General features: G+C 37.8%; 1 protein-coding gene across 6 annotated transcripts in view; it reads left to right on the plus strand.

The window, feature by feature from the left end:
- prickle2b (prickle homolog 2b) overlaps positions 1 to 16,478 on the plus strand; it is a 213,918-nt gene that overhangs the window by 175,873 nt on the left and 21,567 nt on the right. For all 6 annotated transcript variants that reach the window (XM_063067964.1, XM_063067965.1, XM_063067966.1 and 3 more), the window contains one exon: positions 3,913 to 4,096. In XM_063067964.1, coding sequence (XP_062924034.1) covers positions 3,913 to 4,096 — 184 coding nt within the window. The remainder of the gene's footprint in view (positions 1 to 3,912; positions 4,097 to 16,478) is intronic.

Here is a 16,478-nt window from a genome sequence, read left to right on the forward strand (position 1 = left end):
ATCCATAGAGCTGCATGAAATTCCTGAATTTCCGGAGTAGATAGGAAGCAAATTTGGCACAGAACCTTAAAGCATCTAACTTAAGTCCTACTTTAAAAATGCCTTGTGTTAATTCCTGATATATAAACAGAAATAGCTGGTTTCACTTACTATCAGATGTGAAAAAAGAAACAGAATATAAATTTAACATTTATTTAAAATGAATGCCACTTTCTGTTAATTACTGCTTGTCAACCTGAATGCTGTTAAAAGTTTAACTTTAACCAATGTGAAATCTAACTTCTTAAGGTTTTAACATGTAACTCTTTATTAAACTTCTGTCTTTCATGACAGTCTGTTCCTCTGCAGCTGATTTGAGCATAAATTCTTCATTGTGGCTTATACTTCCTCTTAGTCCTAGTGTTTTTTTGAATTCATTCACAGGTTATGTAGGTCACTGCCAATGCCAGCATTAATTGTGCAGCCCTAATTATTCTTAAACTGTCATCTTGAATCACTGCAGTCCTATTAGTGAGCACACCATTAGCATGATTGTTTCAGCATTTTCATGCAACTGTAATGAACAAAATGCTAAGTAACTCCAAATGTGACAGTTCTTGATCTAGTGTGAGAGGAGCAGGCGATGTTGTTTCCCCGTTGTCCATGTGGATGCTAGAGTTTGAAAGTGCTGTCAAAGAAGCCTGGCAAGTTGGTACAATTCCTCTTGTGCCTGGTAAATACTACAGTAAAGAGTGCTAGTTACAGACAGGTTGAAGGGACTGCTTTTCCTTGGCACATTCCTTGTGTTGTTGGAGCTGCCCTCATCAGTTTTCAATCCAAATATTTTGTAAGCCTTTTTTACCCCTTTACAGGCACTGAACTTGTAGTTGTAAATAATGGAGACATTTTGGTGAGTCTGGATATGAGTAGCATACTAGTACTAAAGATAGTGCTAGTGCCTCAGCTCCACAAATTTGGGTTTGATGACATTTGCATGTTTTTGACTATGTGGGTTTCTTTTCACACCCCAAAGTTATGTTGATTGATGGGTGAATTAGTAACTTCTAAATTAATACCCAGTGTGGGTAGCTGGTTTGATTGGATTAATGAGATTGCTCTGCAAACCAGCATGGATTTGATGAACTAAATACCCTCCTACTGCGTCAGAGGAAAATAAAAATACAATATAAGTGTCTAAGTTGTATTTGAGGCAAATACAGATAGGTTTCTAAACTGTGCTGATCCCCAGGATGTTGATAGTCGAAGTTTTATGACTAGTACTGCTGTTATTTTCATAATCCTTCATTGCGACAGGTCACATTAACATACCATTGCTCAGAGCCAAAATGAACTGCAGAATAGAGTGTGGTGTTTTAAATGATCATGTTTAGCATCTTATCACACAAGCAAATAGAAACTCTTGGACTGGATTTCTCGCCAAAATGTGGAGGTTTTTTGTTGTGCTGTCAAAACAAGTTTATGGTTGCCATCACCATTATTTTTATTTTACGGTACTATCCATCCCATGGCATTTTGCTTTATGCAGCTCCTTTCTTTAAGACCATTTCTGAATTATTAGGTGATACAGATCTTGAAGTGGTGATAAACATCTAAACTCTGCAAAGCCTAAACCTGAGACACAAAGTGAGATGAGAGTCGTCATAACTGTTGTTGACTAAGTTCAAAACTTTTAGTAAAAATGCTGTCTGTGATTCACATATACTGCCACATCTCCTGATTCAGCAGGAAGAACTCTGCGTCAATTGCCTGAATTACAGCAGTGCTTGGCTAAGTACCCAGTGGTGTAGGAGATCACACTGCTTTTCATTACTCCACCTGATTTTTATTACACCACCTTTTCTGTTATGTCCAATACATGGACACATTGTAGGCAACAAACTCTGCAATGAAGAGACCCAGATCTTACACAACCTTTTCGAGTCTCATGGATCTCCACTGTTTTACTTTGCCATTCCTTCTGCACCAGGCAGGCTGCCAGCTTCTTTGGAAGGTGTGCTCCGGGGGTGAGAACATGAGGTACAGGCACGATATCACCAGAAATTTAATTTGTATCTCATTTTGTCATCTTTGAAATGGTCACAGTTATCTCCAGTTTCTTCCTCGTGACTTGTAACATACTACCATGTTTCATCCTTTTTTGTTTTGGTGAGGCTATCCTTTTCATCCAAATAATATTTGTTTGGTCAATAATTATCTATTTCAACAAATGGCAAAATTGATTGGCTGGTTGAACTCTACATTTTATTATCTTCCATTATTTGTTCCAATAATTGAGTATTCCACGGCTAGATTTTCAAGTTTATTGAAAATTTTAGTGGATAACTGTTATTGTATTATTATATTGACATTAACTGATACTTTTTAATTGCATTTGTAATACAATATATTTTATTCTTTTATGCATTTCAAAGTGATAAATCTCAAATATTTGCTCTTTCTTCCTTTGAGTTAAACAAAATTGTCCTACTGGTAAAATTTGCCATTTAAGAGGCTTCTACTTAAATGAAGCCAGCTTTGGTCAGAATTCCTATTCCCGATCAGCTTAATATGAAGTTGAGCCACAATAATTTTTAAAACTACATTCTCACATTACAGAAATTACTATACCAGTTAATAAGTAACATTCCATAAAGTACAATATATATATTTCATAATGTGATTTGATGAGTACAATGTGGCAATAATTAAGTCTGCTCACTTAATGCCTTTTGCAGTTTTAAAAGTAGATTTTACCATTCATTGTTGATTTTTCTTTTCTTCCTAATGCAGATTTTGCTCAGTATCATCATATAAATTCTTGGAAACATTAAAATGAATATTAGATATTCTCTGAATTTTCAGAATAGTTTACTGTAAAACTATTCTCACAGTATTTTGCAGAAGATCTAATTAGTTTTAAGAAATGTTTCATGTGACACATGCATTTGGTTCTCCTTTTAATTTTAAGGCAATCCAAAATACTACTGTCTGCACATATGTAGAACTCATGTCTTAGGAATTGCCATCTTAACCCATATCTCTCCCAATAAAATAGGAACTTTGTACAGTTAACAAATATGATTTGACTCTTTCTTCAGGGTCTTTAATTAGTTTTGGTAATTATTCTCAGTAACTGGGCTTTGTTTTCAAAGGCAGGAACTGTGTGCTAAAATGTGTCCTCATGCTGAGTGGATGCAAACCAGATGCCCATTGTCTGTTTGGGTCAATATGCATTCTTGATCTAACAAATAACAGGAAATTGAGAAAATCTGGCAAAAGGCCATGGTCTAAGATAAACTGTTCTTTGTATGGAAATCTTTAGTAAAAGTAACATTAAAGAAGGAATCTTGTTTTTCTCAGATTGCTTTGACATACCCACTCAGATTGTCTGTATTTAATCAATACCAGTTGATAAAATATTCATTAAAAGAATTGATTACTTCTTTAAAAGCTATTTAAATTAATTCATGAAGAAGATTGTTTTAGAACTGAAACATACTGGAAATGTCTGTTCCAGCATGGTTTTGAAATCTAATAGCCTTTATGGCATGTCGCTTGATTCATACACTGTAATAGCAAGTCATTTCACATTTATACTTATACTAGCTATTCAGGGTTTTCCTAATTGAATTGATTGTTCCTGGCAGCCCGTTTCCCTGACAGCAGAAGTAACTTGGCTCTAACAGATTTAACAACCTGATGAGCCTAAGAGTCCCTGACCTTCCTGGGTTGTACAACATGTATAGGACTGTAAACTACAAAAGGCATACATGCTAGACTATAAAACTGGCTTGAATGCACTCAGCTACTGCCAGAGGCTGTTTGCCAAGTATGTGTTTATATTTAAGTATCCAAGCTTTTAAGCTTCACAGTGAGCACTTCAGTTGTTCCTCCACTGCAGTGAACTTACAAATGGCTATTTTATTTTCGCAGAAAAATCTGTCTTCACTGCAAGTGCCCACGTGAGGAACACATAGTGACAGTGATGCCTTTAGAAATGGAGAAGACTGTGAACAAGCTCATGTATGATTTTCAGAGGAACTCCACATCTGATGATGATTCTGGCTGTGCTTTGGAGGAATACGCCTGGGTTCCTCCTGGACTGAAGCCTGAACAGGTAATGTCAATTTGCCGTTACTATTCGTCATTAGAATCTTTTCTACAATGTTGAATAAACTTTGGTCCCTTTAGCTAATTACAGCACGCATTACTTCCAAAAAGATTTTGATCTTTTTTTTGTGAATTCATGCTAATTGAATTTCATTTTATTGAAGTAAAACTTTTTGATGTACCCATTTAGAAATAATCCAATACAGCCTTGGGCTCTGGACCAGAAAACATGTGTAAAAGTATTACGGAGCTTAAGAAGCTGCAATCACCATTATCTTCAACCAGTCTCTGAAGCTGATTTTTTTGCAGTGCTTAAACATACAATTTAATAAAGTTCAGGAAGCAGTAACTGTGCTTGTGCATGTCAGCTAGTGTTTAAATTGTTATTTTTATTTATATATTGTGTGTAATATTTTTTATTTAATATTGCTTTACTACACAATGACCAAGATATGAAAGAAAAAGACATCTTTTACATCTGTGAATGAGAGAGAGAGAGAGAGAGAGTGTGTGTGTGTGTGTTTTGGGATGATTGAAGTAGTCTTTATTTATTTATTGAGATACTGCACGGAATAGGCCTTCTGACCCTTTGAGCTGCACCACCCAACAACTCCCAATTTAACCCTATTGTAATCGCGGGACAATTTACAATGACCAACTAACCTACTAACCGATATGTCTTTGGACTGTGGGAGGAAACCGGAGCACCTGGAGAAAATCCACACATTACACAGGGAGACTCCTTACAATGACGTCAGAAATAAACTCTGAATTCCAACCATCCAAGGCGTAATAGCATCAAATTAACCACTAAGCTACCATGACACCTTCACCTTGAAGAAATGTAATATCCATATTTTTAAGTTTTACCTTTTTAGTTCCATGGTGGGAATGAATCTGATGCCTTTTACACAGATTGACATCCATGCCCGATAAAAGGTAAAATTCCTTGCAAATTCATTCTTGTGATGCCTTGTATCATACTAAACAAATATTGACCCGGATTTTAAATCAAATTTCCCATTCTCTTAAGTACATTGTGGATTAAATCTTTCTTAATTCTTCTGTAACAAATCAATAAAAGCAAAGCTTTGGGAGTCTGAGTCATTACATGGAAAAGGATCGAGGACAGAAGGTTTTCTCATCCATTCAGCAACAAAACACTGAAAGATTTTAATGCCTGTGAAACAAAATAGCTCAGTTATCCTGAAGTAGAATATTTTATATATAAGTTTAAATGTGATGGTCTCTAGGCTTTTAATGCCCAGCCTCTGTTCAATATACATTTTGAATTTCTTACAATATCCTTGATGTATCTTGAAAATCATTTCAAATATTTACTCTCTTTAGAGTATAGAATTAGATTCTTAGATTGGCTACAAATTTGCATTTCAATTAATACTGAACATAAGAGATCATCTCGGCTAAAGACATTTTGATTTATAAGAAGTCCTTCTGCTGAGCTCTTTATAAATCTTGTTTATAAAACTTACTGTGAAGCATTCTTGTAAGATTGATATCAAGCAGAGATAAAATGCAGTCATTGTTGGGAGCTGTAGAAGAAGCATGGTTTCAAAGCATTCAGTGAAACACAAAGAATTTTAGAAAAAATTCCAGGGGATGCTGCATAGTCATAATTGGTTGTCAGTAGTGAAGTAGAGGTTAGAAGAATGCAAAGTAGCTCAAAGACAGAACATGATGGAGGTGATCTCAGAAGTGAATTGGTGACTTTTGAAAGATTGGAAACAAAAGCTGGGATCTGAAAATGGATCCTAAGCACCACCAAACTTCAACAATGGCAAGTTTAATACTATGATATTCAAAAATCTTTAAATATCTTTCTCAACACCAGATTGAGAGCTATTTTCCTTGTGTTTTTCTCTTGCATCCTAATTTTATTACTTTATGGCATAAAATCAAAAATAAGCATTAATAGAATGTGCAGTACTTTAGAAGCTATATTATGGGACTAGTAATCCAAAATCTTAAAGGATCCATCAACTTTTGTAAAATCTTGCCCCAGTGCTGAGGCATTTAAGTTGTTGCTTAAATAAATCTGGAATTAGAAAAGCTAGTATCAAAAATGACAATGTAAATTCCTGAGTTATTGTAAAATCCACTTGGTTCACTAATTTCCCATAGCGAAGCAAATCTTTTACTGTAACACTCTCTATTCTGAACATGATTCTAGACCCAACCAATGTGGTTGACTGTGAAAGTTCCAACAAGGAACCCAGTGCCAAAAGGTGATTTATCACTACTGTATTTCCATAGGTATTTAATTATGGACAATAAACACTGACCTTCCTTTTGTTGCCTAAACCCTTAAAGAATAAAAATTAAAATTGAACATTTATTTACAAATATAATTTCCCCAATAATATTTAAACACCATACTCCAACTGTGCCCTGACCTATATATCTATCCAGTCCTGAAAGAAATTATAACGCTATTGCCATTCCTTAGTTTTCTTCCTGAACTATTGCACTTAAATGGATATGCAAAGTGGACATTGTAACAAGGCATTGTCTACCATTTCAATCAGGGAGCTGCTTTCTGCTAGTGTTAGAACTGAAGGAGAGATATAACGGCCAATTCTAACCAAACAATTGCTGCTGCTGGTGGCCCCCATGGATTTGTTATACTTGTATAACCCACCCACGGCTCCAATAATGATTGTTCCAAAGTCGAAGATATGTATTTGATCCTTTATTAGCAATTAGCAAACATACAATCTTGAAGCGATGAAACTAAGCTTACCCAAGTGTAAGTTAAGCATAATTGAGCAGTCAGCAAAAGGTACAACATCCATCGGCTCCCAGTACAAACAATACTGCTGAGAACAAAGCACAACTACGTATCTAAACCCTACCCTACACCCCACCCATGTGTCTAGTTACCATGATAAATGCAAAACGCAGAATACAATGCAGATAGAAAACAGATGCAGGGCTCCTACAAGAGAGAAACGGTGCCTTATTTAGCGGTGTTTCGTGGTGGAAAACAATCCTGGCCTGTGCTGTGACTTGGTTACAGAGAAAGAAGGATGTTCAGGCCCATGGCAGCAGTCAGGGCTAGGTCAGAGTAATTGGGGTTAGGTGGTGGTTGATGGAAGAGATTTAGGACCAGTGCTGCAGTCTGGAATGGATATAGTGTGGATGCTGTAGAAGGATGAAAGAAAGCTAAAAACCTTAATCTGACATGCATCCTGAATTAATGTTGTGATGGTAGGAGTGATTGATGATGTTCATCTCACCCCACCCCCTCCCTCCCCCAGATAAAGTAGACTAGCTGGATACCTATAACACTGCAAAAGGAGCATTACTCATTCCTGACCGGTCCTCTGTGCCTGAACATTCTTCCCTCCCCCAACCAAGTTACAGCACCACACATGATTATTCTTTAACAATCTTTACCACCACTGATGATTTGCAGGAGGGTGGGCAAATCCTTGAAAGTAACAGGTCAAATTTCCAGAACGAAACAAAACAACCCCAAGAAATGGTCATTATCACATTTCACTCTGTGGGGAGAAATGGATTTTCAATTGTTTAATGCTGAAAGAAATCAGCATTATAAGATTGAATTTCCAAGCTATTATCTCACAACCTAGCCACATGAAATGCTGTCTGTTTATCTGCCTGCCCAGACTGCTAATATTGTCTGCCTTCCTGAAGTCTTTTATAGACCTTTTTACCAAGTTGGCTATTTTCTGTCAGAAAATTTGAAAATCAAACACATTCCCATAGCAACCCATGCAATGTTCAGTACAGTTTCACACTTTCACCATTCCACCCACTTACTGTCTTGTACATTTGAACATGGAAATCAAAAGTGCTCTGGAGGTCAGCCAGAGGCCAGAGCATTTGATTCCTTCTCTGCCATTACATTCAGCACTTACTGCAGGATTGTAGTTCAATCATGCTGAGCTGGGGAGTTGGATACCTTTTAAATCTGGCTGTCTTTCTTGCATAGCATTGTTCATTTCAATGGGTCACTAGAGTCTGGATTCAAAATATAAGTGTAGGTAAGAGAATTATCTTTGTTTATTTGAGTTATAATTAAAGTATTAATGTTATCAGTTAAATGTTATTAAGTCATAGAGAAACAGCATGGAGACAGGCCTGGAGAAGTCTGAAGATGCTGAAAATCCAGAGCAGCACACTGTCCACATGATCATCAGAACCCTCTTTGACATTAATCCTACTCTAAATCCATTTTGTTCTCCCCATATTCTCATCAATGTCTCTAGATTCTGCTACTCATCTACACCGTTTGGCCAAATTACAGTTGCCAATTAACCTACCATCATGCACTTTCTTGTGATATGGGAGGGAATAGAACACCCAGAGGAATCCCAAGGAGAACATGCAACTTCCACACGGATAGCATGAGAGGTCAGACTTGAACCCAGGTTAGAACTCTGCTCACTATAGCACTGTGTCACAATAAAAATATGTTGTAGGTGTTTTTTTGCCAATAATAATTTCTATTTTGTTTAATTGGTTTTATACCTGGTGATTGTACACATTCAGAAGCAGTTCAATGGCTGAAAGCAGACAAGTGACCATTGATAGGATGGTAGTCATGAGGTAGTACCAGGAATTACCTCCTGCCCTGGTTCTTGTGGATTGCCATGCCAACATGACCTGGCAATTAATCTAAAGACAAAGACACAAAACATCCAGAGACACAAAACATCAGTAAACTAGTACTACTCCATCCTTCTCCATGTCCTTTATCATAGGTTTGCAATTTTTTATCCAATTCTCTCCGAAAGGCCACAGTGAACCCTGCCTCTATCTCATCCGCTTTTCCTTATATCATTATCAAGTTCCCATTAAGCAGAGTGTTACAATTCACCCATTTCTTTAGTGTCTTTAATTATCCAACCCACCCCTATTCTAAACCTCATCTTTATCACTCACTTAAACTTACACTGTTTGAGCCAAACCCAGAGTAATCTCAAGGCACACCTTATCTTCTGACTAGACAATTAATCAGCCCCATCCAGAACTCCTGGATGAACCATGAGACCTGCAATCTGCTGAGGGTAGGTCAGAGGCATTCAAGTCCGGTGACCAGGAAAGTTCCAAGAGATTCAGGTACAATATTCAGAAAGCCATCTCACAGGCAAAGTGGCAATTCCAGACTAAACTTGAAACGGCAAAGGATGTTCAACAGTTGAGGCAGGGCTTGGATGCTACCATCTCTTGTAAAGTAAAATCAAGTGACACAGGTGACGACAGGTCTTTGCTTCCAGATGAGCTCAATGCCTTCTATGCTCACTTTGACCATCAAAACATGGAGAAACCATCATGAACTCCGCAGCCCCCGATGATCCTATGATTTCAATTTCTGAGGTTGATGAGTGAGCAGCCTTTAGGAGGGTGAACCCATGGAAAGCATCCGGCCCAGACAGGGTAACTGGCGAAGTACTAAAGGCTTGGACTGATCGACTAGCTGGAATGTTCACTAAGATCTTTTACTTTCACTTCGGCAGTGTAACCTGCCTCAATGGCTATCATTGATGTAGCACTTACATCCACAGTGGTGAAGTGTTTTGAGAGGTTGGGGATGAAGCATATGAACTCCTACCTGAGAAGTGACTTCTATCAGCTCCAATTTGCCTACTGAAGCAACGTGTCCACAGTAGACACCATCTCGGCTCTTCACTCAACCCTGGAGCATATCATTAAGCTTCAAAACCTTGACCGCAATACCTCTTTGTGCAATTGGATCACTGAGTTCTTTTTCACCCAGAGAGTGGTGGATATGTAGAATGCTGTGCCCCAGAAGGCAGTGGAGGCCAAGTCTCTGGATGCTTTCAAGAAAGAGATGGATAGAGCTCTTAAAGATAGTGGAATCAAAGATTATGGGGATAAGACAGGAACTGGATACTGTTTGTGGATGATCAGCCATGATCACAGTGAATGGCGGTGCTGGCTCAAAGGGCCGAATGGCCTACTCCTGCACCTATTGTCTATTGTCTATTGTCTATTCACTTGCAGACCCCAGTCAGTTCAAATTGGCAACAACATCTCCTCCACAATCTCCATCAGCACAGGTCCACCACAAGGCTGTGTGCATAGTCCCCTGCTCTACTTGCTTTACACTTTTGACTGTGTGGCTAAGCACAGCTCCAATACAATATTCGTTTGCTGATGACACCACTGTCGTAGGCTGAATCAAAGATAGTGTTATAGGAGGGAGACTGAAAACCTGGCTGAGTGATGCCCCAGAAACTACCTCTTACTCAATGTCAGTAAGAACAGGAGCTAATTATTGACTTCAGGAGGAAGAAACCAGAGGTCCATGAGCCATTCCTCATTGGAGGATCAGAGGTAGAATGGATCAACAACTTTAAATTTCTTGATGTTATCATTTCAGAAAACCTGTCCTGGGTCCAACATGTAAATGGCAATTATAAAGAAAGCACAGCAGCGCCTCTGCTTAGGAGTTTGCAAAAATTCAGCATGACATCTAAAACTTTGACAAACCTATAGATGTATGGTTGAGAGTATATTGACTGGCTACAGCTTGGTATGAACACACCAATGCCCTTGAATGGAAAATCCTACAAAAAGTAGTGGATATGGCCCAGTCCACTATAGGTACAGCCCTCCCGCCATTGAGCACATCTACAGAGAGCGCGGTTGCAGGAAAGCAGCATCCATCGTCAAACCCCCACCACCCAGGTCATGCCCTCTTCTTGTACTGCCATCAGGAAGAAGGTACAGGGGTCTTAGGAGTCACACCACCATGTACAGGAACAGTTATTACCCCTCATCTAACAGGCTCTTGAACAAAAGGGGATGACTTCATTCAACTTCACTTTCCCTATCATTGAAATGTTTCCACAACCTATGGACTCACATTCAATCACTCATCATCTCATGTTCTCAATATTTATTGTTTATTTTAATATTATTATTATTTCTTTAATTTTGTATTTGCACAGTTTGTTGTCTTTTGCACACTGGTTGAATACCCCAGTTGGTGTAGTCTTTCATTGATTCTATTATGGCTATTATTCTATTACAGATTTATTAAGTATGCCTGCAAGAAAATGAATTTCAGGGTTGTATATAGTGACATATATGTACTTTGATAATAAATTTACTTGGAACACTGAGCCAAACAATTTCAAGTAATCAACAACTCCAGCCTTTGAATCCCTTGTTTCTAGACAACTTTGCTTATTCACAAATTCCTGTACCACCTCCTTTCACTTGTCTCTGCTGTCCCTTTTTTGTTATTTAATCTCTCTGACCTTCCATTCTAATACAGGCCTTCACCTTTATTTATGCTCCCTCACCTCACTTTTTCCATTCCAAATGATAGGTCATCAAGCTGAGTTATTATCATTAAACCTCTTCCTCCGTCTGCAGTTTCTGTCTGATTTGCTCAATATTTCCTTTTGTTTCTTTATTTTCTACCAAACACTCGACAGTATTAAGGGAATCAAGGCACACAAGCGGGACACTGATTGGTGTACTGCTGCTTCTGTGCCTTATGTTCTTATTGTCAAAAACTATTTTTTACTGAAATGATCTTTGGGATATCTGGATTTCTTTCCTTTTTGTAAGGAAATTTCTCTGTTACAGCAGTGGCTTGTCTTAAATGACATTCAGTTTGAATTCTGTTTTTTATATGCAACACAACTGAATTGAAAATGCAGCCACAAAAGAAATCAATCCCATTGGATATGGCATAGTGCACAAACTAAGAGTAAAATTGATTCACTCTCCCCATGTGCACAGCTCTTGAAAACATCGATGTGCTGGGTGCACAGTCATGATTTCATTTGACAGGCATTGCTCTTTTGTCAACAGTACTGCATTGATGGGGAACACACTGAAGAAACTGTGTGGATCTGAAGGAAGAATACAGGCCTTAGCAGGAGGATTAAAGTTTGCATTACTTTTAAAGTTATAAGACTGTTCTTAGCTGAACTATTTACAAAGAGCATGCTATTGAAAGCAACCATAAAATATTCTCTGATCGCCTGCTCCAGGAAAGATAACTGCCTTTCCTTGAATGAGCCTTGACTCTGATCCTTCCACTGGATGTCTAATTTGTCAATATGATATGAAATCCAACCATCAATCAGAGACGTGGGGTACATGCCACAATCTCCATCATATGTGGGTTAAAAGGATAACATTTGAACTGACTTCAGTACACTGGCAGCAAATTTCAAATAAGTGCAAATATGTTGGGTGGAAAATGGAAGAACAATCAAGATAGGACTGGAATAGTCTAATCTGGTGGTAATAAAGGGACATACATCCACTGCATTTAACCCTGAGATTTTTCTTGTGGTGACATGTATGTACTCTGATAATAAATTTTACTTTGAACTTTGGATAAATGAAAGCTTTCAACCACAGATGAGCTAAAGTATAAGTTCAACAAGGTGATTCTCCTAAGTTCTATTGTAATGGTGATAAAAGGGATGAAAACACATTGTAATCAAAAATCACACCAAAAATGTGAGTGTTTCAAAGTACTTCCTGGGATGAGAAAAGTGAGCTAAGTGCAAGTAGACAAAATGTGAGTGTTTCAAAGTACTTCCTGGGATGAGAAAAGTGAGCTAAGTGCAAGTAGACATTTTCTTTTATTTTTCAATACTTAGTCATAGTTCCAATATTTTAGTCATTTTTGTTCAAAATATAATTTGACAGATCTGAGACAGTAAAATTCACCAAATTGTGTTGGATAGAACCAAGAATCGATAGCTCATGTGCAAAAGATTTGAATAAGATTGCTAGGTGGTAACGTTAGATAAGAAATAAGAGAGATTCAGGATAGATCCTTGAGGATCTTGGAAGGCAACCTTGTGAGAGTGAGCACAAAAACAATTGCTGATGTGATAAACAAGACTAGAACTAAGGAAGAGTGGTTACCCTCACATAAAAATATGGGAAGGATTTGATAGGAAAGGGAATTGTTGGGGGAGGCAGTAAATAGAAAGAGCTTAGAATTTTTAATAGATTAGGATTGGCAATGGGCCTTAAAGTGCAGAACCGTATTCAGGATAAAAAGACATTAGTAATGTTAGCCAGCATTGAGTCCCAGAAACAAAGCAGAATTTTCAGTGGCGTTTATATATACCATGAGTGGCCACTTTATGAGGAATAGCTGTACACCTGCTCGTGAATGCAAATATCTAATTGGCCAATCATGTGGCAGCAACTCAGTACGTAAAAGCATACAGGCATAGACAAGAGGTTCAGTTGTTGTTCAGACCAAACTTTAGAATGAGGAAGAAATGTGATCTACATTATTTTGACCATGGAATGATTGCCAGTGCCAGACGGGGTGGTTTGAGTAACTCAGAAACTGCTTATTATCTTGAGATTTTCACACACAACAGTCTTCAGAGTTTACAGAGAATGATGTGCAAAACAAAAAGAAATCCATTGACTGGCAGGTTTATGGGCAAAAATGCTTTGTCAGAGCAGAATAGTTAAGACTGTTTCAATCTGACAGGAAGGTGACACATAACCAAACATGCAAACTAGAGGTCATGGGTTAAAGGTGAAATGTGAGATGTTTAAGGAGAACAAAGAGTGAACTTCATCATTCAGAAGGTGGTGAGACTGCGGAACAAGCAGCCAATGGAAGTAATGGATGCAGGTTCCATTTCAACGTTCAAGAGAAATTTAAATATGTATATGGATGGGAGAAATATGGAGGGCTATGGTCCAGGTGCAGGTCGATGGGACTGGGCAGATTAATAATTCAGCGTGGATTAGATAGGCTGAAGAACCTACTTGTGTGCTGTCTTTATGACTCTATAAAGTGGCCACTGTGTGTATATAAAAAATAGAGACTGACGATCTACAACTTCACTGTTACTTTAATAGCAGTTGTTTATTCGCAGGCTGTCTCAGAAAGATATGATCTTACATTCACTAAATTAATAATCCAAATTTTGGATTTTCTTTTCAGCCTTGCTCTCATAACACCCTTATTGCAAGATTCTATTTTACCTGCAATACAAGTATATGCCCATTTCATATTTTCATGGCATTTAGTCACACCTGTAGCTTTCCAAGCAGCTGGTATTTGTGAAAATCACAGAGTCATGTATAATATTTGGATCTTGGATTTAATAATAGAATGCTCATGACCAGAATCAAGTATCTTGCTGTTGTACAAATATTTCTTTAATCTGCTCAAAACGTCGACTCTACTCTTTTCCATAGATGCTGCCTGGCCCGCTGAGTTCCTCCAGCATTTTGTGTGTGTTGCTCGGATTTCCAGCATCTGCAGATTTTCTCTTGTTTGAAATTGGAAATATGCTGAGTACCCTTACCTCTTTGCCAGCATGCCCATCATCTGTCCTATTGTTCACAACAAAAAACAAAGATAATGTGTTTTGGAAAACAATGAATCGAAGGTTTTTCTTTTAGATTTCCAAGACCAGTTAATTACTTGAATATTTATAGTTACCAACATCACAGCTAACTCATTGACACATTGACATTTCAAATTTTTAGTTTATTGTCTAGATACCAAATGGTTTTAGAAACGCAACTTCAATATTAGTCCTTTTCCTCAGCCTTTTCAATGGAATTTTCTAAACATGTCTACCCCAACATACTGGTTCTATGCTGTATTCATGCATCCTTCCTGAGCAGCAGTAGTTGACTTTATGTTGAGCTCATGGGTTATCCTCCACAAAACAAGAACTGAGGGTCCATTCTGCCATTAGCATGCTAATGAACACTATAATCAGACACAATTACTTCAGTAGTACTTTTAACTACTTCTGTATTGTGACTGTGATCAAATTATGACACTGAAGCTGCTTTATTCAGCACAACATGCCAGCATCATTCTGGATATACTCTCAGCCAAGGCTCACAAACCCAAAGGTACATCACATTTTAATGCCCTTAAGGTCAAAGGTAACGGGTGATTCAATACAATTTCAATAGTTACAATGATATTGTTTACTTCAATACTTTGGGTTAACAAATGATTGCTTTGAGATACATAGTGGAAGCACATTGTAATTAATAAGACACCTCTGAAGGTCCAAATACCTTTGGGAGAAACTAATTCTAAAGCCTTTTGATGACAGAGAGCCAGACGCCTGAAATTAATGTTGTCAGGGCTATCTGATTACACAAAAACTATTGATTGCCTATACTTGTGACCATGTTTGATATGCTAAGTGACAACATCCATCTGGTCTGCCAGTTTGCACTCAATAATCTGGCCTTGTTGCCTGGTTTGATGCAAGCCAATTAACTCAAACCCATTGTCTTAATGTTGGTTCTTGCATATGCAATCTCTTAGTTTGTGGGGCAACCTGCACTTTTAACTTCAATTTACTGCTTCCAATTTACGAAAAAAACCTGAGGGATAATTGCAAACTTTCTGAACTTATTTACATTTACAATAAGAACTGAAGACTGGTTCTTGGTTGAATTAATATCTGCTATATTCATATAATTTCAGAATTATGCACTTAGGACAAAATTAACACATGCAAGGTCATGTTTCCAGAAATATTCCCAAAATAATTGCACTTGAAGCATTGTCATGCTAACGATGCACATATGAGTGAGAAGTTGGGCATATAGGTGAGACACCTAGACATTTTTACCATGCAGAACTCCCAATTCATCATGTGTAGGAGAATGGGTTTTCCATGAACATTCATACTCAAGATATCTTCATCCACATTCTCCCACAATTGCGGGCAGTATTGTGTGGATCTGAGCTCGGAACTGGTGAGGAGGTGTTTTGTGGTAAACGCAAATGTAGGGGTGACACAGGTGAATAGATGTTTGCAAGAAAGGTGGAAGGAATACTAAGGGGATAAGCAAGATGAAGGGAGAAGTACTTCTGAAGAAAATGTTCGAAGATTCTATTAGAGGATTGGCAGAATGTTGTGGAAGCATACTGCTCTTCCTGTGTGTGAAGTAGGAGGGACACAAATCAGCAGTAAGCCAAACTCCACTCAACCAAACATGTGAGTTAGGATATAGTGTTCAAGTTCCAGGTGCTGTAGTTGGGCAACACACACACACACACACACACACACACACACACATTGAGTCAGAGTAAAACAGAGAACGAACCAGAAAGATACCGTACGTACTTAATGAGGCAAACTCATGATAATTAAGTCACACATTCATAGGAAATTATGAGTATATGAAGCTAGACTTACATGTAAAATATCCAAAATTATACACAACATGAGTAAGTAATTTTAAATTACGTGAGAAGATTAATATCATGTAAGCATTTATTAAATTACCAAGCCTGGTCAACACTATACCAACATTTGGGATTAAATTTTTACATAATATTAACACAAAATGTTGTTCAGATAGTGTTCTCCTTTGTGAACTAAGCCAAAACT

Source organism: Mobula hypostoma, chromosome 15 (genome assembly GCF_963921235.1).
Source record: "Mobula hypostoma chromosome 15, sMobHyp1.1, whole genome shotgun sequence".
NCBI classification, from domain to species: Eukaryota; Metazoa; Chordata; class Chondrichthyes; order Myliobatiformes; family Myliobatidae; genus Mobula; species Mobula hypostoma.